The sequence below is a fragment of the Coffea arabica genome, chromosome 11c, assembly GCF_036785885.1.
Source record: "Coffea arabica cultivar ET-39 chromosome 11c, Coffea Arabica ET-39 HiFi, whole genome shotgun sequence".
Lineage (NCBI taxonomy): Eukaryota > Viridiplantae > Streptophyta > Magnoliopsida > Gentianales > Rubiaceae > Coffea > Coffea arabica.
The window spans coordinates 45,599,254-45,622,801 of NC_092330.1; the positions used below are offsets into that span (position 1 = coordinate 45,599,254).

At 37.7% G+C, this 23,548-nt stretch overlaps 2 protein-coding genes and 1 long non-coding RNA gene across 4 annotated transcripts; 1 reads left to right on the forward strand and 2 right to left on the reverse strand.

Moving 5' to 3' along the window:
* Positions 1-2,991: 2,991 nt before the first annotated feature.
* LOC113719242 (trihelix transcription factor ASR3) lies at positions 2,992-7,558 on the reverse strand. Of its 2 annotated transcripts, XR_003454800.2 has the most exons (4): positions 5,999-7,558; positions 4,513-4,554; positions 3,530-3,932; positions 2,992-3,421 (listed from the first exon to the last, which is right to left on the reverse strand). XR_003454800.2 is itself a non-coding variant. In XM_027244403.2 (3 exons), the coding sequence occupies exons 1-3, from the start codon at positions 6,765-6,767 to the stop codon at positions 3,640-3,642; spliced, it is 1,104 nt and encodes a 367-aa protein (XP_027100204.2). In that variant the 5' UTR covers positions 6,768-7,558; the 3' UTR covers positions 2,992-3,639. The 2 variants fall into 2 exon arrangements, 1 of the variants encoding a protein (XP_027100204.2); XM_027244403.2 differs by having other exon boundaries at positions 2,992-3,932.
* Positions 7,559-9,261: 1,703 nt separating this feature from the next.
* On the reverse strand, positions 9,262-17,922 carry LOC113718937 (histone-lysine N-methyltransferase, H3 lysine-9 specific SUVH4). Its single transcript, XM_072070885.1, has 10 exons — positions 17,705-17,922; positions 16,615-17,295; positions 16,199-16,267; positions 15,340-15,389; positions 15,167-15,255; positions 14,080-14,239; positions 11,571-11,676; positions 11,296-11,481; positions 10,313-10,549; positions 9,262-9,515 (listed from the first exon to the last, which is right to left on the reverse strand). The coding sequence occupies exons 2-10, from the start codon at positions 17,272-17,274 to the stop codon at positions 9,402-9,404; spliced, it is 1,671 nt and encodes a 556-aa protein (XP_071926986.1). The 5' UTR covers positions 17,275-17,295; positions 17,705-17,922; the 3' UTR covers positions 9,262-9,401.
* Positions 17,923-18,049: 127 nt separating this feature from the next.
* LOC140016852 (uncharacterized) lies at positions 18,050-19,123 on the forward strand. The gene is made up of 2 exons (XR_011823081.1): positions 18,050-18,419; positions 18,655-19,123. It is a non-coding gene; the product is annotated as an uncharacterized lncRNA (long non-coding RNA).
* The last annotated feature ends 4,425 nt before the right edge of the window (positions 19,124-23,548 follow it).

The following is a 23,548-nucleotide window of genomic DNA, read 5'->3' on the forward strand; positions in this document are numbered from 1 at the left end:
ATATTTATTTATTTATTTATTTATTTAACATAGCAAATATATATTTACATGTGAAGATAGCAATAAGAATACATAAATAATTAATGATATCAAAAGTTATCCATAATGTTTGGGTTTTGCACTCTTATTCAAATCTAATGTCAAATTTGGGCCAGATATATACAAATTAAGTAGCTTGGTTTGTTTGGATTGTGAATTATTAGAGATATTTTTACTGTAGCACTTTTTGTGATATGATGTATGTGAGATAAAAAGGTAATTGAGAAGATAAAAAGGTGTGTTGGAAATTGTAATGATGATGTAAGCAAATATATTTTGGCAAATAAACAGCAATCCAAAGTCTAGTATTTTAGGGTTGAATGTTCTATATCTTTCTCTTAAATTATAATGTTACTTTTTAAAAAAAAGTTGGTAGAATTGGTGTTGTTATTATCATTATTTTTTTATCAAAAATGAATATTTCAAAAAAAAAAATTCCACATTAAAAGGCTAGTAGTACTTTGTTTTTTATTTAGTGATTTCATAATTTGAATTTCACGAATGGTACCATTCTTGATTTTTTAAATCCACGACATTATTTTGACAATATTCTTTTATTTAATTTTACCCTTTTACTTAGGATTACTAAGTTAAAAGATAAAATATTGTCATTTACTTTTTTACTTTTACTAAGTTTGGCAATGCTTCCTTTTTATTTACCTTCCCACTAATAAACTTCAAACCAAATTCCTATATAAGTGGAGTCACTACTTTTTTAAATTAGAAAGGCATGGAAACCACTTCTTACTTAAGAAAATATTATTTGCACTCCATTTTTTATTATTTACAATTCCACTATTTGTTTTATCATATAGTATAATTAATGAAAATTATATAACCAAAATGATTATTGAAGTGTGAATAACAAAAATGAAGTGTAAATAATCTTACTTATTTAAATTAATAAGAAAGTATGAAAAGATGTTATATTTGTTATCTTTTCTTATGGTCTTATAGAAGTTTTAATTGTTGTAGAATCATAAATACCGCAAGACAATAAAAAACGTGATGGGTTGAAGTTCAAATAGGAAAACATGCATATTAACCAACAATTTGAAATGAAATGATTTTAAAAGGTAACCAACCATTTCAAATGTGAAGAGTAGATGTGGAAGTTGAGAGGAATATATTTTATAAATTAAATTAAATGTGAAATGATAGAAAAATGGAATTGGTAGTGGGAAGATGCATGGAAGCTTGTTGCCAAAAATCCCTTCTCAAATGTATATAGATATAGATATCACTTTAACTGTCATAACGTTTTAAAAATATACTTACCTCCCTTATTTTTATTATTTGTGTAACAAAATTTTTAAAACCTTAAACTACCCTTTTGCTCACTTTCCTAAATATAAAATACTCCTTAGTCGCATTATTTATTCCAAGAAAAATCACCACTTGAAAACAATTACTAGTAGTACCATTGCATTTAAAAGCTATAGTCCATAAAAATATAATTTCGATATGTGGATTATGTATCAAGTGAAAGTTAGCATAGTCTCCCCTTTTTTTTTCATATATTACATATTTATCATTATTGTTATTAGTAGAACAAGTTGCTAGCACTATTAATGTTCCCTCGCTATTAATTTTGGTGCAAACAGAAGGACCTTGCATCCCTTAATTATGAGATATCGGATTTAGAAACTTGTGAGAATAAAAAAGATAACGTTGGAAGAACTTTCCCTCGCAAGGGACCTGACACGATTCGGACAGGATTCGTCACAGATCATAAAATGAATCGGACAGGATTCGTCACAGATCATAAAATGAATGCGGATACATGTGGATTATACCCAAAAAAAAAAAAAAAAATCCCTACTCAATCTAATCCTTTGTCTAAACCTCAATCTTTTACTCTCTTTTTATTATTATTATTATTATTGCTGTTTAGCTAACAGAAATGTAGAATCATTATTGAAAATATAATTTTTTTCATAAGAAAATAACTGTATCTTTTTACCAAAAAAAAAAAAAATCTATCCAACAGTCAATGGAAGACCAATGAAAATAACTGTATTATTATATTAGAAATGGAAGACCAATGAAAAAGAAATCTAAACATAACAGGACAAAGAATAAAAAGGGCTCATGTGTCAATTTCGCTCGAGTCTTTAGGTAGCAGCCCAGCGTCAGCCATAACACGGAGGAGCGTTTTATAGGCAATCGAGAATCGATGGGTTATGGAACCAATTAGCTTTTGCTGTCCTGCGTCTTTCCGGTAGCTTGCTTGCATTTGTACGTCGTCATATTCAACCATGACTCCAACAACCCCCTAATATTTTATTAGTATATTACTCAACTACTGGCTCCAGCTCCAAGGAAGACAAACAAAACGCTTGCAAGTACATAAGATTGATGCTCCCGTTTTAAGGGAAAGAAGAAGAAAAGAAAATGCAGAACACACTCTTCAACTATATACAACGGCAGAGATATGTCATCTTTAACCTGCAGTCTTCCGATGACACCATCGCTGTCTACCTGCTGGCTAGGTTGATTGATATCCAAAGGGAACACCCAAGATCCACATTTATACTAATGAAGAAAGAAGATGCAAAAGATGCAGCAGTTAACGCCCGCAAACCACCTCTCTCTTGACCTCTCCTTGACAGATGATTTTTTGAATTAGGCTCACAAAAGAACGATGGAGACGATGCAAATACCAAACAAGTCAATGATCCAACTTCTGAGGATTATGCAAACAATAGCACCCAACAAGACACAGATGAGGCTCAGAGGATGCCTCTTCCTCTGAGGTGCCAGATTATCTATTAAACCCTTCCAAGTACACACATTATGGTTGAAACTCATGCTGTGAAATGCATTGAGCATCCAACACCCAACCTTAAAAGAAATTCCTCCAAAAGATGAAGACGAAGTTGCAGCAGTCCACCATGCATGCATCAAATTGATGTTTAATAAGCTGTTAAAAATTTTCCAGGGAGGGAGATGGGCATGTGACGTATCTTATCAGCCATTGCGTTAATCAGGAAACCAACCTTGCAAACAAAGATGGTTATCTGGGTTTACAGCTAACAAAGTCTAGTCAGGTACTACAAATTAGGATCCTCCATTTACGCGCCACAACTGCTACCAACTTCCTAGAATTACATTAGTACACCTGGTGTTTATGTTCGCTATAAATACCAGCATGCATCTTATAAGTTTCTTTAGAAGGCAAGCAAAAATCAGTCAGGTTACTTGTCGGTTCCCACATGCAGAAGACCAACAATCTTCTGTTCATAGTAATTTTGGCACAGCAGAATGCTTGTAACAGACAATTTGAGTTTTGTTCTTGAAAAGGACAACCACATAAAAGCAGCAGCATTATTACTCCTGATCTCTGTACAGCCTTGAGAAACCCAGGAAAAGGAAAGTCCCCCTACCAATTGTATCACCTAAACTAAGAGCAGCTCAAAAAGAAGGTGAAAAAAAAAAAGAAAGAAAGGAAATCTTTGGTAGAAAACTACTATAGATACAAAAGATTTACCTCAGCCTTCAATGAATCTGATTTGACCAATCAAACTATTCAGAGCCCTGGCTATAACTCATCCATTTCTTGACATATTTCTGTAAACTGAACTTGAGGACTATTAACTACTACAACTTATCAGCAATTCGTCCCAAGGCATCTGCAAGCTTGTGAAGTACAGAAATCAAGCTATTAGCTTGATCCTTCCGCTGCTCCCTATCCAATTGCAAGTGAACGTTCTGAGATTCTAGTTGGGAGCTCAGCAATTTACCATTCCTTTCAAAAGCTTCAATTAACTGATCATGCAGGGTTTTCATTTCATCTTGTTCATCAACTTCTGCAATATACCTCTTTCGTTTCTTTCCTTCCTGAGTGCTTCCTATCTCTGGGTTTAAAGAAGGTTGTTTCTCGTAACTGGTGCCTGCAACAAAACCCATCTCAGGAAAGGCAAAGCAAGCATCTACTTTTTCATTAATTATTCAACATATTATAAGCAACAATGGCCATATATCAGATGCTAGACAATAAAGATAAATATCTAATTACACACTCCCTTGTTCTACCTAGCTTGGTAGTTTATGATAACAAAACAAGACGTCAATATTTATAATGAATAAAAACGACCATCATTACGAAGTCAAGTCAGGTTAAAGGATCATAGTCACAATCATTCCAACCCCATAAGATTCAAACATTTCAACATGCAGATTTAGCCACATTCTCAATTAGTCAAGTGAACAACTGTCTCTTTCTGGCGAGCTAAACTTTTCTATCTTCTAAACAGATGCAAGAAAGATACAAACTAGCTTGACCTTGTGGAAACTGGTCCGAGTTTGATCTTATGTTTCATAATAAAAATTCTCCCATTTTGACGGCAATTGGATACACATCCTGGAAAACTAGACAGAAATTTGTTTTACTTGAGCTGCAAGGCATTTCCAATGAGCAACTAAAGAAAACATTAGACAGGTTTGTAACAGTTGGGAGATAACGGAACATGCCTTGAGCAGGATGCCCTTGAGAGATCGGTTGATACTGCTTCTCTGCAAATTCAGAAAATGGAATATGAGGACAAGCAAAAAATTCAACAATCATAGTCACAGAGGAACAGTAACAACAAAATTAGCAGAGCATCAGGAAAGTTTTGGCATTGCACAACCATTTGAATCACCACGTGTGTTCTGTCTGAATTTTCCTCTCTTTACGTGATCCACAAACAGACGAGTATGAAAATCAAAGAGATGTACTGAAGGCCGTAGTGATAATCAAGTAAAAAAGAACTATAAAAGAGGGAAAGAATTATCATTCTTTCAAGAATTTGCATTCTATAATTGGACGGATGGCAACTTAAAGGAGATAGAATTGCTAACACGGAATGAAATAAAGAAATGGATGAGAGATTCTCCTATCATGTTTGTCTTGCAAAGAGAGACCACAGATGAAGGGAAATATATATTAAAAGGAAAAAAAAAAAGAGGAGAAAAGACAAAAAGGGCCAAAAAAAGGTAATAGTTAATTTTGCTTCATCAAACCCTATTCAATTTCATCACGCATGTTGTTAAATAATAGGCCCTATAGGCAGCACAGACGTTATAATATGAACTGTTGTCGTTAGCAATTTTGAAGACAGTAAAGGTTCTGCTCATTGGTGGTATAAGCACCTTCGGGCTGACTGGCCACGACTAGGAAATTACTTGTGGAACAGGAAAGGGAAAAAAAATTCATCTCCAATACTGAAGAAAGCAAAAAGAATCAGATTGCAAGAATTCACGTGATACTTAACTCTCCTAAATCTCCATCCTATACCTTCCTCAAATATAAAATGGCATGTGGAATTCATCTCGTGCAAGACCTATCTTTTTTGTGTATTCTGCCATGTCAATTCAGGTCTTAGATGAGAACAAAGAAATGTTAAAAGGAGGACACTTTCCCTCCCTTCCATCCTCCTATCCGAGACAATATTTTGGGGATAAATTTAAAATAAAATAAAGGCAAATGATTTCTCCTCAATTCAACTCACCTTATTTTGTCTACCTTAGTTTGAAACAGAACACAGTAAACTACAAAATCCCAACATAGCCCATCAAGGTTTCAGTTGTGTTCAAGACTCAACTTTTATGTATCCTCTAACGTCTGCGGACACAAGTGGACAAGTGGCTCATGAAGATACATTTTAAACACTATAATAATTTGTCATTCACAAATTCAAATACTTCTTAAATGATCTAAACAACTATAGCGATTTAAGATGATTTCAAATCCTTTGTCATATTTCTCAATCCAAACGAAGCCAAAAGGAATAAGCAAGACGAAAGAGATTAAGAAGGCTTTTGTCAGTATAAATTGAGAAGTCAGAGAGAAATTTTAATCCAGCTTTTTTTCAAAAAAAGGAAAAAAAAAGAGAAGGGGTTTGGGGGTGGGGGTGGGGGCGGGGGCGGGGGCGGGGTCTAACACTAAAAACTGACAGCAGTTAACAGTACTAAAGACCTGAAATTGGAGTAGGCGCCGGAACAGCGGTAACGGGAGTGTCGTTAGCCGGCCGGAACTCCTTATCCGGGGTACCCACAACCTCCTCCTGAACGGACTGCTCAAAATCAGAGAACAAGCCATCGTCAGCTGCAGCGCTCCGACCACTGTCAAACACAGCCTCTGTCTCAGCGTCGGCCTCCTCAGGACCCTCGGCGGCAGAGGGCGCCAAAGCCAAAACTAGCTCTTCTGCTCCCTCCTCAGCGGCGGGGGTGGCACCATCGGCCCGGCCTCCGCCGTCGAGAATATCGTAAACCTCTCTATCGAAGAATCCGGGAAGCTTCCTCTCCCTCCTCAAATCGTTCCTCATGAGCCAAAACGAGTCGGTTTCTTCCCTTATCTGAGACTCCCACTCTTTGATCTTCTTAAAGTCCCCGGCCAGATTGCTCCATCTCTTCCTGCACTGGACGGGGCCCCGGTTGACGCCGTGCCTCTTGCAGTAAGAAGAAACAGAGGCCCATTTGGGCTCGACGTGGGCGGAGCCGAAGGCGAGGCCGGCGGTGCGGCCTCTGCGGACGCGGTTCTCGGCGACCCTTTTGCCCTGAATGAGGACGAGGATTTCTTGGCGGGTCCAGCGGGGGAGCCTGGGGACTTTGGCGGAGTCGTCATCCTTGTGGGGGTCGAGGGCGGTGGTGGAGGGTTGACGGCCGTTGAGGGCCGGGGAGGGGGAAGGGGAGTCAGAGTGGGGAGGAGCAGCAGCCACAGCGAGGCTCAGTTGTTCTAAGGCCATCTGGCAAAAGCAGACAGTTCGGGGCTTTTGTACTCTCTCTCTCTCTCTCTCTCTCAAATCTCAATCTGGGTTTTTGATTGTTTTGTTGATTGTTTGATTAAAATCGTAAAGGCACGTAAACACGTGACTTAAGACTCAACGGGAAACGGAGTGGATTTAGGGTAACGGCGTTTCTGTTTTTATGGTTTTGAGGAGCCCTTCCCAAAACCCAAACCCATAGTCCCCCAAACCCGCCACTTTGCGAGAGATGCTTACCTATCTATTCAAGTGGTGGCAGCAGAAGACTATTTAAGTAACTTTTCCTGTATCTAAAGTATATATCTTCTTCTAATAGTAATATGGCGACTAAGTAAGGAGGGAAGGGGAAGGGGAAGTGGGGAAGGCGTCTTCCTTTCCTTCCTTTTCCTTGAGAAAGTTGTGGTAGGATGATGATGGCGATGAGAGACCGAGGGAGTCTGTGCCTAGGACGACTCGACCAGACCAGACCAAAAAAAGCCTGGGAACTAAGGGTTCCTCTTTCTTTTTCTTTTTCTTGTATTTGATGGTTGGTTTTGTTGGGGTACACCGTACACTTACACACTCTGCTAAAGTGCTGCTGGTGTAGCAGTGATTAAGAGAGGGGTGGGTTCGTTTTTTTCCCCCAATGAATCTTCCTGCTTGCCTGTGGATTTGACATTTTTTTTTGGGATGGTGATGATGATTAAGGTGGTCATGGCTGTCTTATCTTTTCATATATCTTCTACCATTGGTCTTCTTGGCGTTGTTAAGTGTGATTTTCCCCATGGCCATGGCAATTCTTTGCATCGCATGTGTATTATTATGGAGGGACTACTATTAATACAGTAGTATAACCTATGAGGATGAGGAAGACCAATGCCATTAATTTATTCCCCGCGGCCACAATTAAGTTACTTCCCACGTTGGATGTTTGAAAACACGCTCACGTTTCGTTTCGTTTATAGGGCTCCCTATTGCTACTCTGACAAATTATCATTCATTTCCCCTCTTTTTCTTTCTACTTAAAGAGGTCACTTTCTTTTTGTTGATGCGTTTACAATTTGCACACGCATTTTTTCTCTGCACTCTTTCTCTTTCTCTTTCTCTTATATATATATACATATATATATATATATGTGACATATGGTTTAATCGATCTCGTCAAATTTTTTGGTACTAAATTATATACAGTTTTATCAACACCTAATCCTTGGTCATGACACTTTCCCTAATCTTTGGGCATGATGATGCCCATCTTTCTTTCTTTTATTTATTCTTTCTATTTCTTTGGGATTTTTTCTTTTTTCTTTTTTTTTAACAATAGTCGAGTCGAGTGGGGGCGGAAGGAGGTTTACACATGATATGAAATACTACTACTCCTTACCCTACTTTAGGCAAAAATAAATAAATAAATAAATATATATATATATATAAATAAATAAAAAGCAAAAGAAAAAGAAAAAGGTTGATGGCGTTGGAAATTGGATTGGTAAGGGCACCTTATCCTACCATTTGAGTAAAATCCTCTCTCCACTTTATATCATCATTTCTTCTCCACCTTTCAATTTTCATATCCGGAAGAGGGAGAGAATCATTAGCCATACAAATCTCATTTGCTTATTATCAATAATGGTCCCTCCATATATGTAAAGGGCCACCTTTTTGGCCATATTGGAATTGGATGAGTTAGTGCCCCCGATTGTCCTCCCATTAAGTAATTTCTCATTATTGCCCTATATACAATTATGCATCTCTCTCTCTCTCTCTCTCTCTCATCTGTATTATTGAAGTTAATTGCTTGGCTTTGTCCTCAATCTCAATCAAAGAGCGCAATTATAGTGCTAATCATGATCGCAATAAAACGCAAGCTTACACAGATGGGTTCGGAATCACTCTGCTCACTTCTTCTTGTCATTAGTCTAATGGAATTAGGAAGGGGTGAGTTGGGACTTGGGGGCCATAAACATAGGCCGGGGGGTAGAGAGTCAGTATAGGGTCGCATTCAACTATTTTCCCCCATTGGCTCCCAAGTTAAGTTGGACCCACCCAAAGAAACCAAAAAAAAAAGAAAAGGGAAATTAGTTACTTGGTTGTACCTTCTCTCCAGTCCTTCGCTGTTTGGTAAGCAGCAGCAGCCATCTGCACGAAATGCTGCGCTGAAGCATTCATGCACGAACGTTCATCGGTTTCTCTTGGTAATCAACAGGAATTGTAGTCCCCTTAAACCGATTCGGCCTTTCCATTTAAAAGTTCGAAATGGTACCTTCAAACACTTGGCATCACCTGGACTACGCACTGCCTCTACAAAATACGCAAGAAGATTAAACACCCGACGCTGTGTCGTGTCGTGTCGTGCGAAATTAATCAAGAATTCGAGGTTTGTTCTTCAGTTTTTCCCCAAAAAAAAAAAAAAAAAAGGCCGGCCGGGGGGGGGGGGGGGGGGGGGTTTTTTTTGGTTCTTCAGACGGAACGGTCAGCGGTTTACGTGACCATTCCATTTCCATAAACCCAAACCATTTTATTCCTAATTTCTCAAAATGGGTAAATGATGAGCTCAGTTCCCTAATTTCTCCAGGGACCCTTCAACTCTACTCGAACAAAATCCTCAAGAATTCCAAAACTTGCAAGGTGCGCAGCCTAGTACAAGCGTTTTCGGCAATCTTCTGCTCCACAATAGCATGGCTGCACCTTTACCTCACCATCGCTGCCAATGACACTATCAAGTGGATAGCCATAGTCATACGTGAGTTCCTGTTTGCGGCAAAGCAATTCATTTGTTACGTTATTACAATTGCCTTTGGAACAAAAAGAAATGAAAAGAGCCATTCAACTGTGTTACGGGGAACACACACTCTAATTAAAGAGTAGATAATGGTGATATGGGTTTCAAGTACTAGGAACCTAAAAGCTGCGGTGAGCGTTGATTATTAAGACAGCAGTGCTATTGAGTCCGTCTTGCTTGTATTAACAATTTTCAACTCCACTGCGCATCTTTGTTAGGTAACCAGACGCTCACAGCTGCCACAATACATATTTGCTATAGCTCTATCTCAATTCGACATTCATTCAACAGCCAAGCTTTGTTTTTATACTCAAAACTAACGCATCCTGCTTCAAACAACAGCATGAAATGCTCAAGACAAATTATTACCACAAGTATTTCACCCGAGTCTTATACATCACAGAATTAGATCGAGTGAAATACTAGCTATTTTTTTCAAAAATTTTATTTTTTATTTTTTCTACCATGGGAGGTGTGGGATTTAAGAAGCGGGGAGGGAGCAAGGAGATTAGAACCCAGGACCTTCAATTCCTAGGGCCTCAACCACATCATTGTTGCACGCATCATACTATGAGGTGGAATGAATCGCGAAGAAGAACAATGCTGCTGACACTAGGCTGTGTTGTATTTTTATTTACACTTACAGATTTGATTTTTTTTTTTTTTTTTTTTTTTTGGTAAAAACAAATTTATGCAACAAAGAAAGCATTCCCACCTTACAACAAACAAGCTATAAATCTGTCTTAAAGTAATAGCAACATGATACCTGCCATGGAGAAATGCTTCTAGCAGCAAACAGAACAATACGAGCAAGTCGGAAATCGTGGTGCGAGCTCAAAATGCACTGGACAAAGAGATTTGGCTCACAGCTGTGGTTGACGAACCTAGAAACGTTCCCTATATGGTTTGCATCTATGCAAAATTCTGGAGTCTTTTCTAAATATCCATCCTCTATTTTCTCAATATTGTCACATAGAGATGCTGATACTGCTCCAAATCGTCTCTGAAACAAAAAAAAAAAAAAAAAGTTTAATTTGACAGCTGAATGTTCATAATATGCCTATGAAACACAATGGAAAGCAAATGCAACAAAATAAGCATTATGCAAAAGACAAAACAGATATTTATACACTCCTCCAGGGCACCCTCTCTCTCTCACACACACATACATTTGTAACTTGTAAATGGGCAAACTATGGTACTTTACACTCATCAGTTGTCCCCTCGTATTTTACTGATAACATCGTTGGTCCCTCATAATTAGTCTCACATAATTTTTGTCCCTCATTTTCTATTATCGCCATATTCAGTCACATCAACAAGCTATCCAAAGACAATATACACTATAGGAAATAACACAATCCAGAAACAACAAAGACCAAATCAGTCCAAGTTAAGCTACAAAGTGAAACTAGTCCACATACTAAGGGGCTACAAAATCTGTAGTCCTCCCATCATGAATTCAGTTAAAGAGTACATATATATTCACACACAGGAGTTCATCCTGTAATCAAATTTGAGTATACTTTGTACCAGGCAATTCAGCTTTTAAGATCTCATCATGCATTGAACTTAGGAACGAGTGCAGATTATGTAGATCAAACAAATTCTCAAACTTTTCCAATTACATCATTGCATAAAATCCAATGAACCTTTTTCAAATTCAGAGAAAGTATGAAGCCACCCTGACAGAAAAAAGCGGGGGAAAAAGAAAAGAAGAAAAGGTTTTCACATCTCAAATAAATATACCTCTCTTCCTTCAATGCCCTTAATGGTATGCAAGCAATCAATTTCGAATATATAATCATTAACGTCAACTTTATCCAGCTCATCCGTCCGTCTAAGAATACCTACATATTCACAAACAGGTGCACCAGATGGAATGAAGTCTTTAGTCCTGACAGCCCACCCTCTATCCAGTGTGCGAAAGACCTGCTACCAAAAAATAAAAAGGCAAAAAAATCCTTTTATTAGAGATTCCAGAAACCCTTTTGGATCATTTCATATCATTACATGCACATTACCTCAAGTTGATACTTTATTCCCCGTTGAGATATACGATTTATGCAATCAGGTCCACAGCCACAATTGGGTCCACATTCAAACACAACATCCTTTGCTTTTCTCAATCTGGAATGCATTGGGTAAATAATTGTGCTTTTTAAAGAAATAAACAACCCAAAAACTATAACAGGACAGGCGATAAGGTACAACCTGCTTTATGTTTTATGTAGTTTAAAGCAGCAAATTCCAAGATAACTAAGTTCCTATTTACAAGGAACTTAGCAGCCCAACCACATTTGTAGACTTTACCAACTTAAGGAAAAGAGGTAAAGGTAGAAAGGAAGGAAAAGAACATGAAGTTTGACTACATATCACTGATTTCCTAAGGTGGATTTTTTGACATTCAACAGGCTAATGTAAGACCTGTTTGGGCGCCAAACAGGGACATGGATGGTAATGAGTTAGAAATGCATGACTAGCAATTACCATGACAACCAATACGTAACTAGAAGCACGCCCACTTATTTTAGCTTGCCCAAGAACAAATGAGAAAAAATCGCCACCTTGCACATGTTACTGAAAGTGGCACCTAAACATCCCACCTCATGCTTGTGTACCATTGGTCAATTCTACGAATCGTTCAACCATTCCATGACAGATCTCAGAAAGCAGGTAAGGCCAAAAGCCTATGGCATATCCAGGCCCCTGCCATAACAAGCTTTTCTTGTTAGACAATCCAAGGCGGTTGGCAGGTGATTAACTTGCCTCTGTTTGCGACTGTTTATGCAAGCCAATAAAATCATTTTGGCCATCAACTAACTTAAATTTCCTATGATTTATACAGCATTCACCAGTGGCAAAACCCAAGAGGATCCTTTTGATCCGTTCAATCCAGTATTCAAGAGATATGAGAATCATTTATAGGTGGCAATTGGGCAGCTTGGGTTGACTTTGGGCAGGTCAATAATGGGTTTAGTCTCAGTGGGTTACTCTTGGGTCGGATCTGGTTGGGTTAAAACCAAATGCCCCACTATGACCCAACTGAAATGGAAAAACATGTCATGTTTTAAATCACCAACAAACTTCATAAGATAAGACAAGAACGAATTCTCAAAATCTCTGTCTTTGGTTCTCGCTGTCGAGCTCGTATTGACCCCGTGCCTCTTGGGAAACTTGAGAGAAAAGTGCTTCCCGGGCCTTCCTACTAAATGATGCTGTGTGTGTATCATTTAGGCGTCTTCCACTATTTAATCGTGTTGCTTCTATCTTTTTCCTTTCCTTTTTTTTTTCTTGAAAGAGCTTCTATCTTCTTTATTAGATAATTCATAAGCTGTATCTTCTTTATTAGGGTAAAACTTTGCATCCATTACACCACAAATGATTTTGGCACTTAAAAAATTTTTATACCTCCACATGCATTATATTTTAATAATTTGACAAAAAAATGCCCTTGGATAAAATATCTAAGAATAATAACAATGCCATAATTATGCTACTTATGTAGCAAATAAGGCAAGTTACATTTATCTATGATGAGAAATTAACTAGATTATGTCATAATAAAGAAAAATTTAGGCAAACTATCTTACCAGAGAAATGAAAAAACATAAAATCAAAAGAATCTCATAGAATGAAGTTGAACTTTTCAATTTTAGTGTACTTAGCATATATTTACCAGAAGAAGATGTAAGAAATTAGCAGCTTAGAAGTACAAAATAAAAAGAAAAAAAGAGACAAAATAAACTAAAATAAAACATTTATTATAAGGTACTACATTTGTACCTGTCAATTTCATTGATTATAGCAGTGTTTTTATTTAATATGGCATGATTATCTTAAGATATGTATATACCTGTCAATTATAGTTGAATCCCTGCTGTGAACAATTGATTTAGGCCAAGTCGTGTTGAGTTTGATTATAAAAAATTTCAAAACGGTAGCTAGTGATATTAATATATATATAGGTTTATGTAATTGCATAAAAATTAGTGCTGAAATTTGTATTCTCCATTGCTAGTATGTAAACTATGAAGTGACCCAAAAAAAAAAAAAGAAGTTAATAGCCATTACACTGTAAATGGAGAATTATAATTGCTTTGTCCGTAAATGGAATAATAGCTTTTCTTTTCCTAATCAAGTTCTGAAGATATAATTGCTTTGTCTGTTCTACATATTCCCTGTTTTATCCAAAACTGCTGGGAGCTTGATAAATAAATTCATTTAGCAACATGTCATGTGAAAAAGAATTCATTTAACTACTGTTCGTAAGAGCTTATGTAATCAAAGTTAGCAAATTGCCGCTGATTTTGCTGTATACCACAATTCATGCATGGGTCAATAGGGTGCTCAAATTAAAACCCAATCCCCCAAAACATGGTTGGGTTTTGTCCACCCAACCCAAAAGTAACCCACAACCCAACTGACCCAACCCAATCTTCAAATCTAGTAGGCAGGTTGGGTGGGTTTGTGGGTTTCAGGTTAAATTGCCAGGCCTAGAATCATTCAAAGGACATATGGCTCAAACCTCACCTGCCACCATTATGACGTACATAAGGAAATTTTGAATCATTGAGCCGAGCACAAGCACAAAATTTTGGGTGTATGCAATTCCCCTTGCACCTGCATCCATCAGCATTAGGAGGAAGGTCCACATTTTCTGCGACTTGGATAGACCTGGAATATGTAAACCCTGCAGAATATTGAACTAGAAAGCATCAAATGTAACCTTTCATAAATGTAACCTTTCATGTCCAACACATGCAAACTTTTTTGTGCTATGAGTTCCTAAGGTACAAACTAATACATATTATACTTCAAAAAGAGTATTAAGGTTAAGAAACTGGATGATACTCTTTCCGTAAAACATACATGCCCATTGGAGTAAAAGAAACAGCTTTGATACTAAAGGATGGTATCTGTTAAACATGCACCATTTTACACACCTTAAGTAAATATAGACATCAAAGACAATTTCGATAGGGGTCAAAGACAATGTCAGATGATCTGACCACTCAGAAAGCACTCAAAGAAATTATTACCAAAAAATAGTAATGACAATGATGATAACGCTGATAAGAATTGTAGTGACCATGAAGAAACTAAGTGTGTAAAACATGCAGCAGTTTGGAATTAGACTGTTTGCATAATGCCAAGTGTACAAGAGGAAGTATGTAACACTAGGTCGAGATTGGTGAAGCTAGTCTTTATATGGTCAATTCAATTTGCAAAGCAATTACTGGCCATACACACTTAACACCATATTGGTAAGCCAATCCTAGCGCATTACTATGCCTGAGCGAGATGAAAACTAGCATTATCCCAAATAAAACAAGCAGCATGTCCGCAAATGATTCAACAATTGCATGCCGCAAATCCTTTGAAGACATGATAGCAACTATTGGCCATTCAAACCAGAATAATTTCATCAAAGCCTCTGTCTAATCTCTCTTTCAAAACTAAAAAATTGGGTAGTTTATAAGAAACATCAGGGTGACTAGAAAAGACATAATCAACCTATAATCATAGTGAGCTAAAACATGCAAACTGTTTTACTCGCTAGCAATTTTCATTAACAACGATTTTGATCCCAAACTACCAAATTACTGAATTAACTTACCGGTAGCCGCAAAAGGTGTGTCATCAACCAAATTAATAACAGGAATCTTTATTTCTTCTTGACCACCAGAAATATCCACCAATAGCATCCTTAATGGAAGAAAGACTCATTTTATTACATTTATACAAAATTTATCCAAAGAGACGTTAAGGTGGCCAGTGAAACTATCTTACCCACGAAACTTAGGAGAAGCCACCAATGTATGTTTCTTAGTGAAAAAAACCTGCAGAAAAAACATTGGTGTATGTCAAGTGGGACAAACTGCAAAACTTCAAACCCACTTATTGGCTACATTTACTGACAGATGTCCAAAATGTAGTCAACAGCCTGCTTTATGATGCAGGAGTGTAACCTCTGCTTGCATGACTATCTGTAGCTATTATTTCTTTTAACTCAATATTCATTTTCCAAAAGTCAGTGACTTTATTACAAGCATTTCAGTCATCTACTGTTATTAAAGATGATACAGGCTGCTTCTGATGTAACTTGCGATCTGTGCAATGTGTTTCAATACCATTAAGTTTTCAGAATTATCGGTTTGGACAAAATTCAACCAAGAATTCACGTTTGACATTTTATACTGTTCATATTGCTATTTTTCCCCTTGCTAGAACATTGCTGCACAAGTTGACAAAGACTTTCAATCACAAAATGAAGAGTTTAACTTCATAATATCCCCTCATGACAAAACAAAAAGGTTCTATAAAAAAAAATATGCGAGGAAAAAAACAAATTGCAGATATCTCAATGCTAAGAAAAGTGCAGTTACAAACGAGAGATTTGATTATAGGTAGGAAAGCAGAATAACTGGGAACCAAAGGAATTGTTGAAGGAAGCATACTAGGGAGAAAAACAATGCATTGGTTAATTTCATACAGATGGCAAGATTAAGTATTGTCAGGATCTAATGTAATTTGCATACTCATGCACAAATCTTACAGCGGTATAGAAACCAATAAAATCAACATATAAGCATCTTGTAGTACTTTCCAACAAACAAGACAAAATATTCTGAAGGGACATTTTGCTTACCGTTGGATTCAAATCTCTAGTGTCGTTCTGAAGATTTCCCTCCTCTTTATTCTGCATGATTTGTTCTCCCTACAAATGTATGATACCCTTTTTAGGAAAATATAATCTAGTCACCTTGCAACATGCAGAAAAAAAAATACTAAGTCACAGTAAAGCAAAAGTTTATCAATTATCATCTTAACTATGAAAAAGAAAAAGAATGTTTAAGACTCTGTGTTTTACTTGGATATCTTGTTTGAAGTTTCAATTTTGACAATTGAGTAACAATTAAATTTTGCATAAATCTATTTCTCTAGTAACATCCCACAGAAATATCAGGTTTCTAATAATCATTATCTGGGAACAAATTTAAAAACATAAATGTCACTTGTTAAATTGTTTTAAGTCCTGTGAGAACGTTAACAAGGTGGGATCACCTGAACAGGCTGAAGATGATGTGCATCAAATGTTCCTGTTGTCGCTTTCACCATCGCATGGGAACTCTTTCCATCACCACGAAGCGAGAGACTATAACTTTGCAACAAATTGTTATTAGATGCCTCAGCAGGAGTGCATTGGAGATCACCAGCTTCATTGCCAGCAGATGATGTATCATCAAGACTTGTAGTTCCTGAATCATTTACAGAATCTCCACCTGCAGCATTCTGACTAATTTCATCTAGGGGATCTCCCTTTTCAACATAAGCAGATTTATATTCTAATTTGGTAGCAGGAATTGTTGGTTCTCCATTCACATTCACATTCACATTCACATTCACATCCACATCCACATCCACATCATTAACCTGGATAACGTGGTTGAGATTACAACCAGCATCTTGCACACCAGCATGGAAGGCATGGTCATCGTCATTGTGGTGTTGTTGATGTAGCAGCTGTTGTTGCCGTGAAACTTTGAGGGAAGTGCCATAATAAGGTCGCTTGCTTTGAGGAATGTCCTTTAGGCGCGGGCTACATCTCCTCTGGCGCTGGCCAGAACATTTATCTAAAAGAACAGCTCTTTTCACGCGAGCTGTGGTCGTAGGTGATGCTTGGCTTTGAATTTCACCATCAGTGAAAAGTTGTTTTGAATCCATTAAGTTCTGCAGTAAATCTATCTTCAAAGAAAAAAAAAACGAATGGGAAGAACAACGTCCAGAGTCACGAGGATTGTGTATGCATAAAAAATTTTCCCTCCTCTGATAATAGGCATTATGAATTGAGCACCAGTAAAAATGGAAAAGTGCACGGCAGAAACGGACATAAAACACATTGAATTATATAAATACTGAGAAGTGAGAACTGAATAAAAGGAGTCCGCTTTAATAAAAGTTGTGTTCTGTTGAGAAGGATGTTATACAGTAGCCCGTCCTGGAGAAGAGCATCAATCGAACAATCAATTTTCATTCATTCTTTTCCAATAATAATCCGATGACATCCGATTTCCATTCCCGATTACACGCAGACAAACAAGAGCGGCGGAACCCCAACCAAAAAGAAAAAAAAAATTGAATTGCGCGTTGATACCGATTTTAATGGATAATGTGGGTGGAAAAACGGGGAGATGCTGCTGAAGCCGAACGCCAACAGCTTCTGTGAGTGAACGAAGAGTGTAGAATCGCAGCAGAGCCGCCCAACTTCCTCCCCCTCTTCACTCTTCTCTCCGGTTGTTGCCACTGTGCCTCTGGGTCTCCAATTCTCAATCTCCTTTTCTTTTCTTTCTTTTTTTGTGCTTTTACTGTTTTGTTATTTTCCTCTTTTTCTTGGGAAAGCCGTCAATTTAGTCCTCGAACTATTTTATTAAAGCCGATTTGGTCCCTTAATATTTTTCGCATAAATTAAGTCCCTTAACTAAAATTCTTGTGCCAACTGAGGACTTATACGGTGTCACCACCCAAAACACATGTTTCTGTACATAAAACAACGGCCATGCAGGGGCTTTTTTGGAAGTACACAATAGAATTTCTACGAGAAGCAAGACACCGACCATTTTGCATCCAAATTAAGGGAAGCCTTTGAAGCGAAATCGGAGATTTCACTCAATTTCACTCCTCTTCTAGATGTCATTCCGTCTGTGTTTTTGGATCCAACGTTTTTCTTGGATCATTCTCCATCCAGTCCCTATTCACTGATCTCGATTTCCCATGGTAACCAGCCTAGATAATCACCTATTTGTTGCTATGAGAAGAGGACGGAAACCCACCTATGGTCCAAAACTCTAAATTTGAAGGATTGTTTTCAGGTACTTTATTGCTTATTTGCATCGAAAACCTTGAGTTTAGGTGAAAAATCTTTCTGGGTTTTGATCAGTTGAGAATTGTACCATGCCATCTAGATTTTTGGGCTTCGGTTACATGTGCTTTAAAAGTCAAAATTGACAGTGAATTCAGTTTTTAGTATTACATTTGAGGCTAAAAATATAAGTTTTGGTTATGTTTGATTGAAGTCTATTCTTTTTTGTGAATTAATTTTAAAAGGGCCGCTCTTGCTTTCTGGGAATTGGAGGTTTCTGAGAAGGGAAAAAGAGGAAAAAGATTATCTTTGTTGTTTGGGAATGATTGATAGGTTCAGGTGGGTTCTTCATGATATGTATTATGCATTCTTTGGTGGCCTTGAGCTGTGGAGGCATGATGATGTTCCATAGTTACAAGTTCCTTGAATTCAGTCACAGGAAAGACCGTGCCAATAAGTTCGCAGGATCAACCCTTTATGATCAGCTGTTAATCCGAACTTCGAATTCATTTTCAGGGTTGTTATTGTTTGCAATTGGTTTTCTCTTGCTCATGGTAGCTTTTGTAAAGGACAGGGACTTTCAGAGCTATTTTGCCAGGGGGTGTGTGCTTCTCCATTCTCGGCCGCAATTTGGAGAATATATACTTTGGGAGAAAGCTTGAAGTCCTCAGCCGCTTAGAAATCCTCAGGCTTCAAAGGTTTCCCCAATTTGGATGCGCAATGGTCGGTGTTTTACTTCTCGTAGAAATCCTACTATGAGCCTGTTTGGCACCCTAGTTTTTTATCAACTTTTTTAACTACTAGTTTTTTAACAACTTTTGCTACAGAAACCCCAAAAAATTTCTCAAAATTTTTTATCTACACACTTCAAAAATCTATGGATAAAAAATTTCCCAAAAACTTTTCTTCCTCCTTCACCTAACCCACCACTGTGACGACCCCACCTCCCCCTAAGGCGTACCAAAGGGTTCGGCGGACCGCCTGCCCAACTCTCGTCAGGACTCACTCACAAGTTCACGCGAGTCACGTACAAACACAAATCCATGAACCATGAATAACATTCCCAAATCAAGCTTATAATATACATGGATAGGAATTAGGGTACAAAGTCTCGATATACTCAAACCAGTTGAGAGCGTGTACAATCCAAGTACAAAATAATCTATTCGAGGAATAGCACGAGTACAAGTCAAAATTTAAAACAAAGTCAAAAGCAACTAGACTACGCTAGCCTTTACACGTCTCACGCTTCGCTCGTACCCCTGTAAAGAAAACAAAACTAATGGGGTGAGCCAAAACTCAGTAAAGTTCCAAATATCAAATTGGCCAACAATCAAGTGATAGCATAGTGACAGTGAAATAGCGAGCAAACAAGTCAAATCAGGGAAATAGTACTTCAGCTAGCCAAGTAATATCAGGTTCGCATTTATATATAAGGATACAGTAACTCATATCTCGGCTCCATTCCAGCTTAATCAATGGTTAGTTGACACTCCGTCAGTTTTCAAGTAATAACAAGTCCAAAATAAAACTCCACTACATGCCAATCTCCGTCCACCAATCAACCCCCTTCCCCGGGCCCGCACGCCACACGAAACACAGGTGGTAATACTCGAGTATACCATTTAGTCGAGAAGATAACACTCTACCCGACATTACTAGTGACCCAAGATTCGTTATCTAATCGACCAGACCCGTGTCGGCTCGACTCGATTAATTAGCCACAGGATTTCTGGAATTCCAGGCAAGACATATCTCAAGTGCATGTAGAGCAAATCAAGTGTAATTAATAGCAATAACAAGTCATATTAGGGCAAGTGTGGTAAAGTACACCTTTGCCCTATCATTCATTTTCATGTAATCATACAAGTCAAGTAATGAACAATGTATCAAGTACAATCGGACATTTGAAAACACTCACCAAAATATAGTGCTTCAAGTATTTACGTTCAATTATACTCCAGACTTGGAGTCCAGATCTGCGATAAAAATTCAGTTTGAGAACTTTGAAACACGGGTAGGATTCGAAACTTAAACGTTCCGTTCATTAAGAATCGACCAATTGAAATTCATTTGGAAGACATTCGTGAAATACTTGCTCGCTTTTCAAATCGTAAGATTTTGTAGCATATATACTTGGAAATAACACTCGAGTTGAAAGTACAAGGAAATACAAGTTTACATTGGCCATTATATCTTTTCCTCAAGGGTACAAGTTCAGCTAGATTTTAACGTATAACCCTCGAACCAAGATAGCCAAAGTCCTAGGTGGCTCAAGTACTATTCATCTTAACTCGACCCAAGTCGCAAGTATATTTCTATAGCCCTCGAGCGTAAATTTGGGCAGCATGCTCTTTGTGTTTACCTAATTTCCAACCATTTATGGCTTCACTCTTACTCAATCCAACCCAAAGTTATCCATAACTCAAAGTCAGTTCAATAGCCATTCCATAGGCTCAAAACAACACAAGAGCAAAGATTAAGCTAATATCAAGTGCGGAAATGCAACTTAACATAAGACAGATTTGACGGTTTTTTTTGCGAAAATAACATACCCAAGGCTACGCTTATCGGATTGATATGCAGTTTATACCATTTCGAAGCTAAGACGAAGGCCTACAACTTTCATGAAGAGCACTTAGTCTAATTTTCAGTGTAACCTGATCAAATTCCCAACTCACATAACCTGGTTTCAACTATTCGGCTAATCAACCGCACTGCATTCAGGTGACCATATCTCAGTCTACCAAGGTCCATTTAAAGCGTTCTTCATGGCGTTACAAAGCTAAGACAGGGCACTGAAACTTTCATGTTTTGATGAATGGCTAAATCCAAACGGATTATAGTGAATAAACGCAATCAAATAGACTAAACTGTCCATGCGAAACTCTGGAATATAACTTAGATCAGCGAGGGTATTTTCATCTTTTCACAAGTTACGTTGCTCCGATTGAACTAAAATTTTGTAGGCAACTATAAAATACCATTCTCTACAACTTTTATGTTTTAACCTAAGGCCAATTCGACCTCTATTATGAGGCAACAAAACCGGACAGAAAGGGGAAAAATTTTCCAGAAATCTGGAATTCTCAGTTTTCAGTGCAACCTTCCTTGATTTCTTACTTCCAACACTACCAAAGCCCCTTATATAACCTTATATACAACATATACTAACTATACAACAAGTTTAGGTAGAAATTTATTAGACCCTAACTTGCATATATCATCCAAAAATCATCACATCCACTTGCATATCTTGTAATCAAGCCAAAACATGAACTAGATGTAGATGACATCTTAAACCAAAATTTAAAAGACCAAAAACCATAATCATATCTTATACCTCAAAGACAAGTTTGAAAGAGTTATACTCCACCTCCTTTGGAAATTTTTGTTTGCCCTAACTTCTTAAGCCCACAACTAGCACTTTAGTCGGTTTGAAAGTTTGATTTCTCACTTGGATAGTTAAGATCAAGAAGAAGAAAGTTGTTATTGTTCTCTCTTTTCTCTCTCTCTTTGGTCGGCCAAGCTGCTGAAATAATGAAGAGGAAAGGTGCAAAATTTGGGATAAGAATGATGGTTACTCTCTTGGTCAAGAAACTCTACTTGTCGCCACCATCACCTTTCATTTTTCTCTTTCTTTTCCTTGCTATTTTGAGCCCTAAATTTCGGTCAAACTAGCTGGCAAATGAGAAGATATTTTGCTCAAGTATTAATGAGCTTGTATGGTAAAAAAGTGGTGGTCAAGTGGTGCGTTCAATCGGTAGTGCGCGGGACCCGTCGGTTTGCGCCGTTTTTCTTAAAACACACGTACTAGGGTTTTTACTTTCTATTCACTAACCTTATCTCATTGCTCCTAATCATATTTTATTTCTCACTTAAAAGTCACTTTTAATCACCAAATTTGATCCTTGCTCCGTTCCGAAAATTCATCCGGCGAAAAAATCACGAAAATCCTAATTCGCTCCAATCTTGAAATCGAAGAGTGAAACCCATACTTTTTAAGTTTATTTACTCTTATTGTGGAACAATTGGGTAGTAGGGTTTTAATAAATAATAATTTTCAAATAAAATGTATTTTGAGAAAAAAAATATAAGAAATTTGCGGGTCCTCACAACCACACCAGCCAACACCTCCACCACCTCTCTCGGCGCCGGTCACCTATTCCGGCGCCGGTAATCTAAAAAAAAAAAAATTTAGTCCCTCACTCTCATCCCTTCTCCTTCTATCCCCTCTTCCTCCCCCTTCTGCTAGATGCGATCTGGTTGTGCGACCAAATCGCAAATGGGGAGGGGGATGAGGCTACAATCTGGTCGCGGTCTGGTCCCAAATCGCAGAGCGGGGAAGAGTGGCGGAGAAGAAGAGGAGAGGGGAGAGAGTGAGAGAAAAAGCAAAAAAAAATATTGCACAGCTGTCGCCCTTCTTCGAGCGTCGGAGTGCGAGAGTGAGAAGAGAGGAGAGGGAGAAGGAAATGGGCAGAGTGGGCAGAGGGGAGAGAAAATAAATGGTGGAAAATTTTGTGGGTGGCAGGGGAGGGAGAGGAAGGGTGGAGAGAAGAAAAGCAAAAAAAAAAAAAAAAAAGAATAGATGTGGTACTGGTGGAGGTGCTAGAGGTGGGAGGCAGAGGAGAGGTAGCGGGAAAAGGGAAGGGGGAAGGAAGAAGAAGAAGAAGAGGAGATGAAAGAAAAGAAAAAGGAAAGAAAGAAAAAAAAGAAAAGGAAAAAACATTTTTTCGCCTTACAAAAACTTCTACAAACAAAAATTTCTACAAAATTTTTTCAAAAACTTTTACAGCGCACTATAGTAAAGTTTTAGACAAACTTCCAAAAAACTCAGGTTCCAAACAGACCCTATGTACTCCCAAAAAAATCCATATCTCGCCGTTGGTTTATGTACAGAAAACATGTGTTTTGGGTGACAAGACTGTATAAGTCCGTAATTGGTACAAGAATTTTAGTTAAGGGACTTAATTCATGCGATAAAATATTAAGGGACCAAATCGTTTAGTAAAATTGTTTGAGAACTAAATTGGTGATTTTTCCCTTTTTCTTTTCCCTTTTGAGTTTTGACAGCCTATTTTGGTTGTAAGACTCGAACTAATTCTACTCTTGAATTTGGTAAATTTCTCTTTTTAAGTT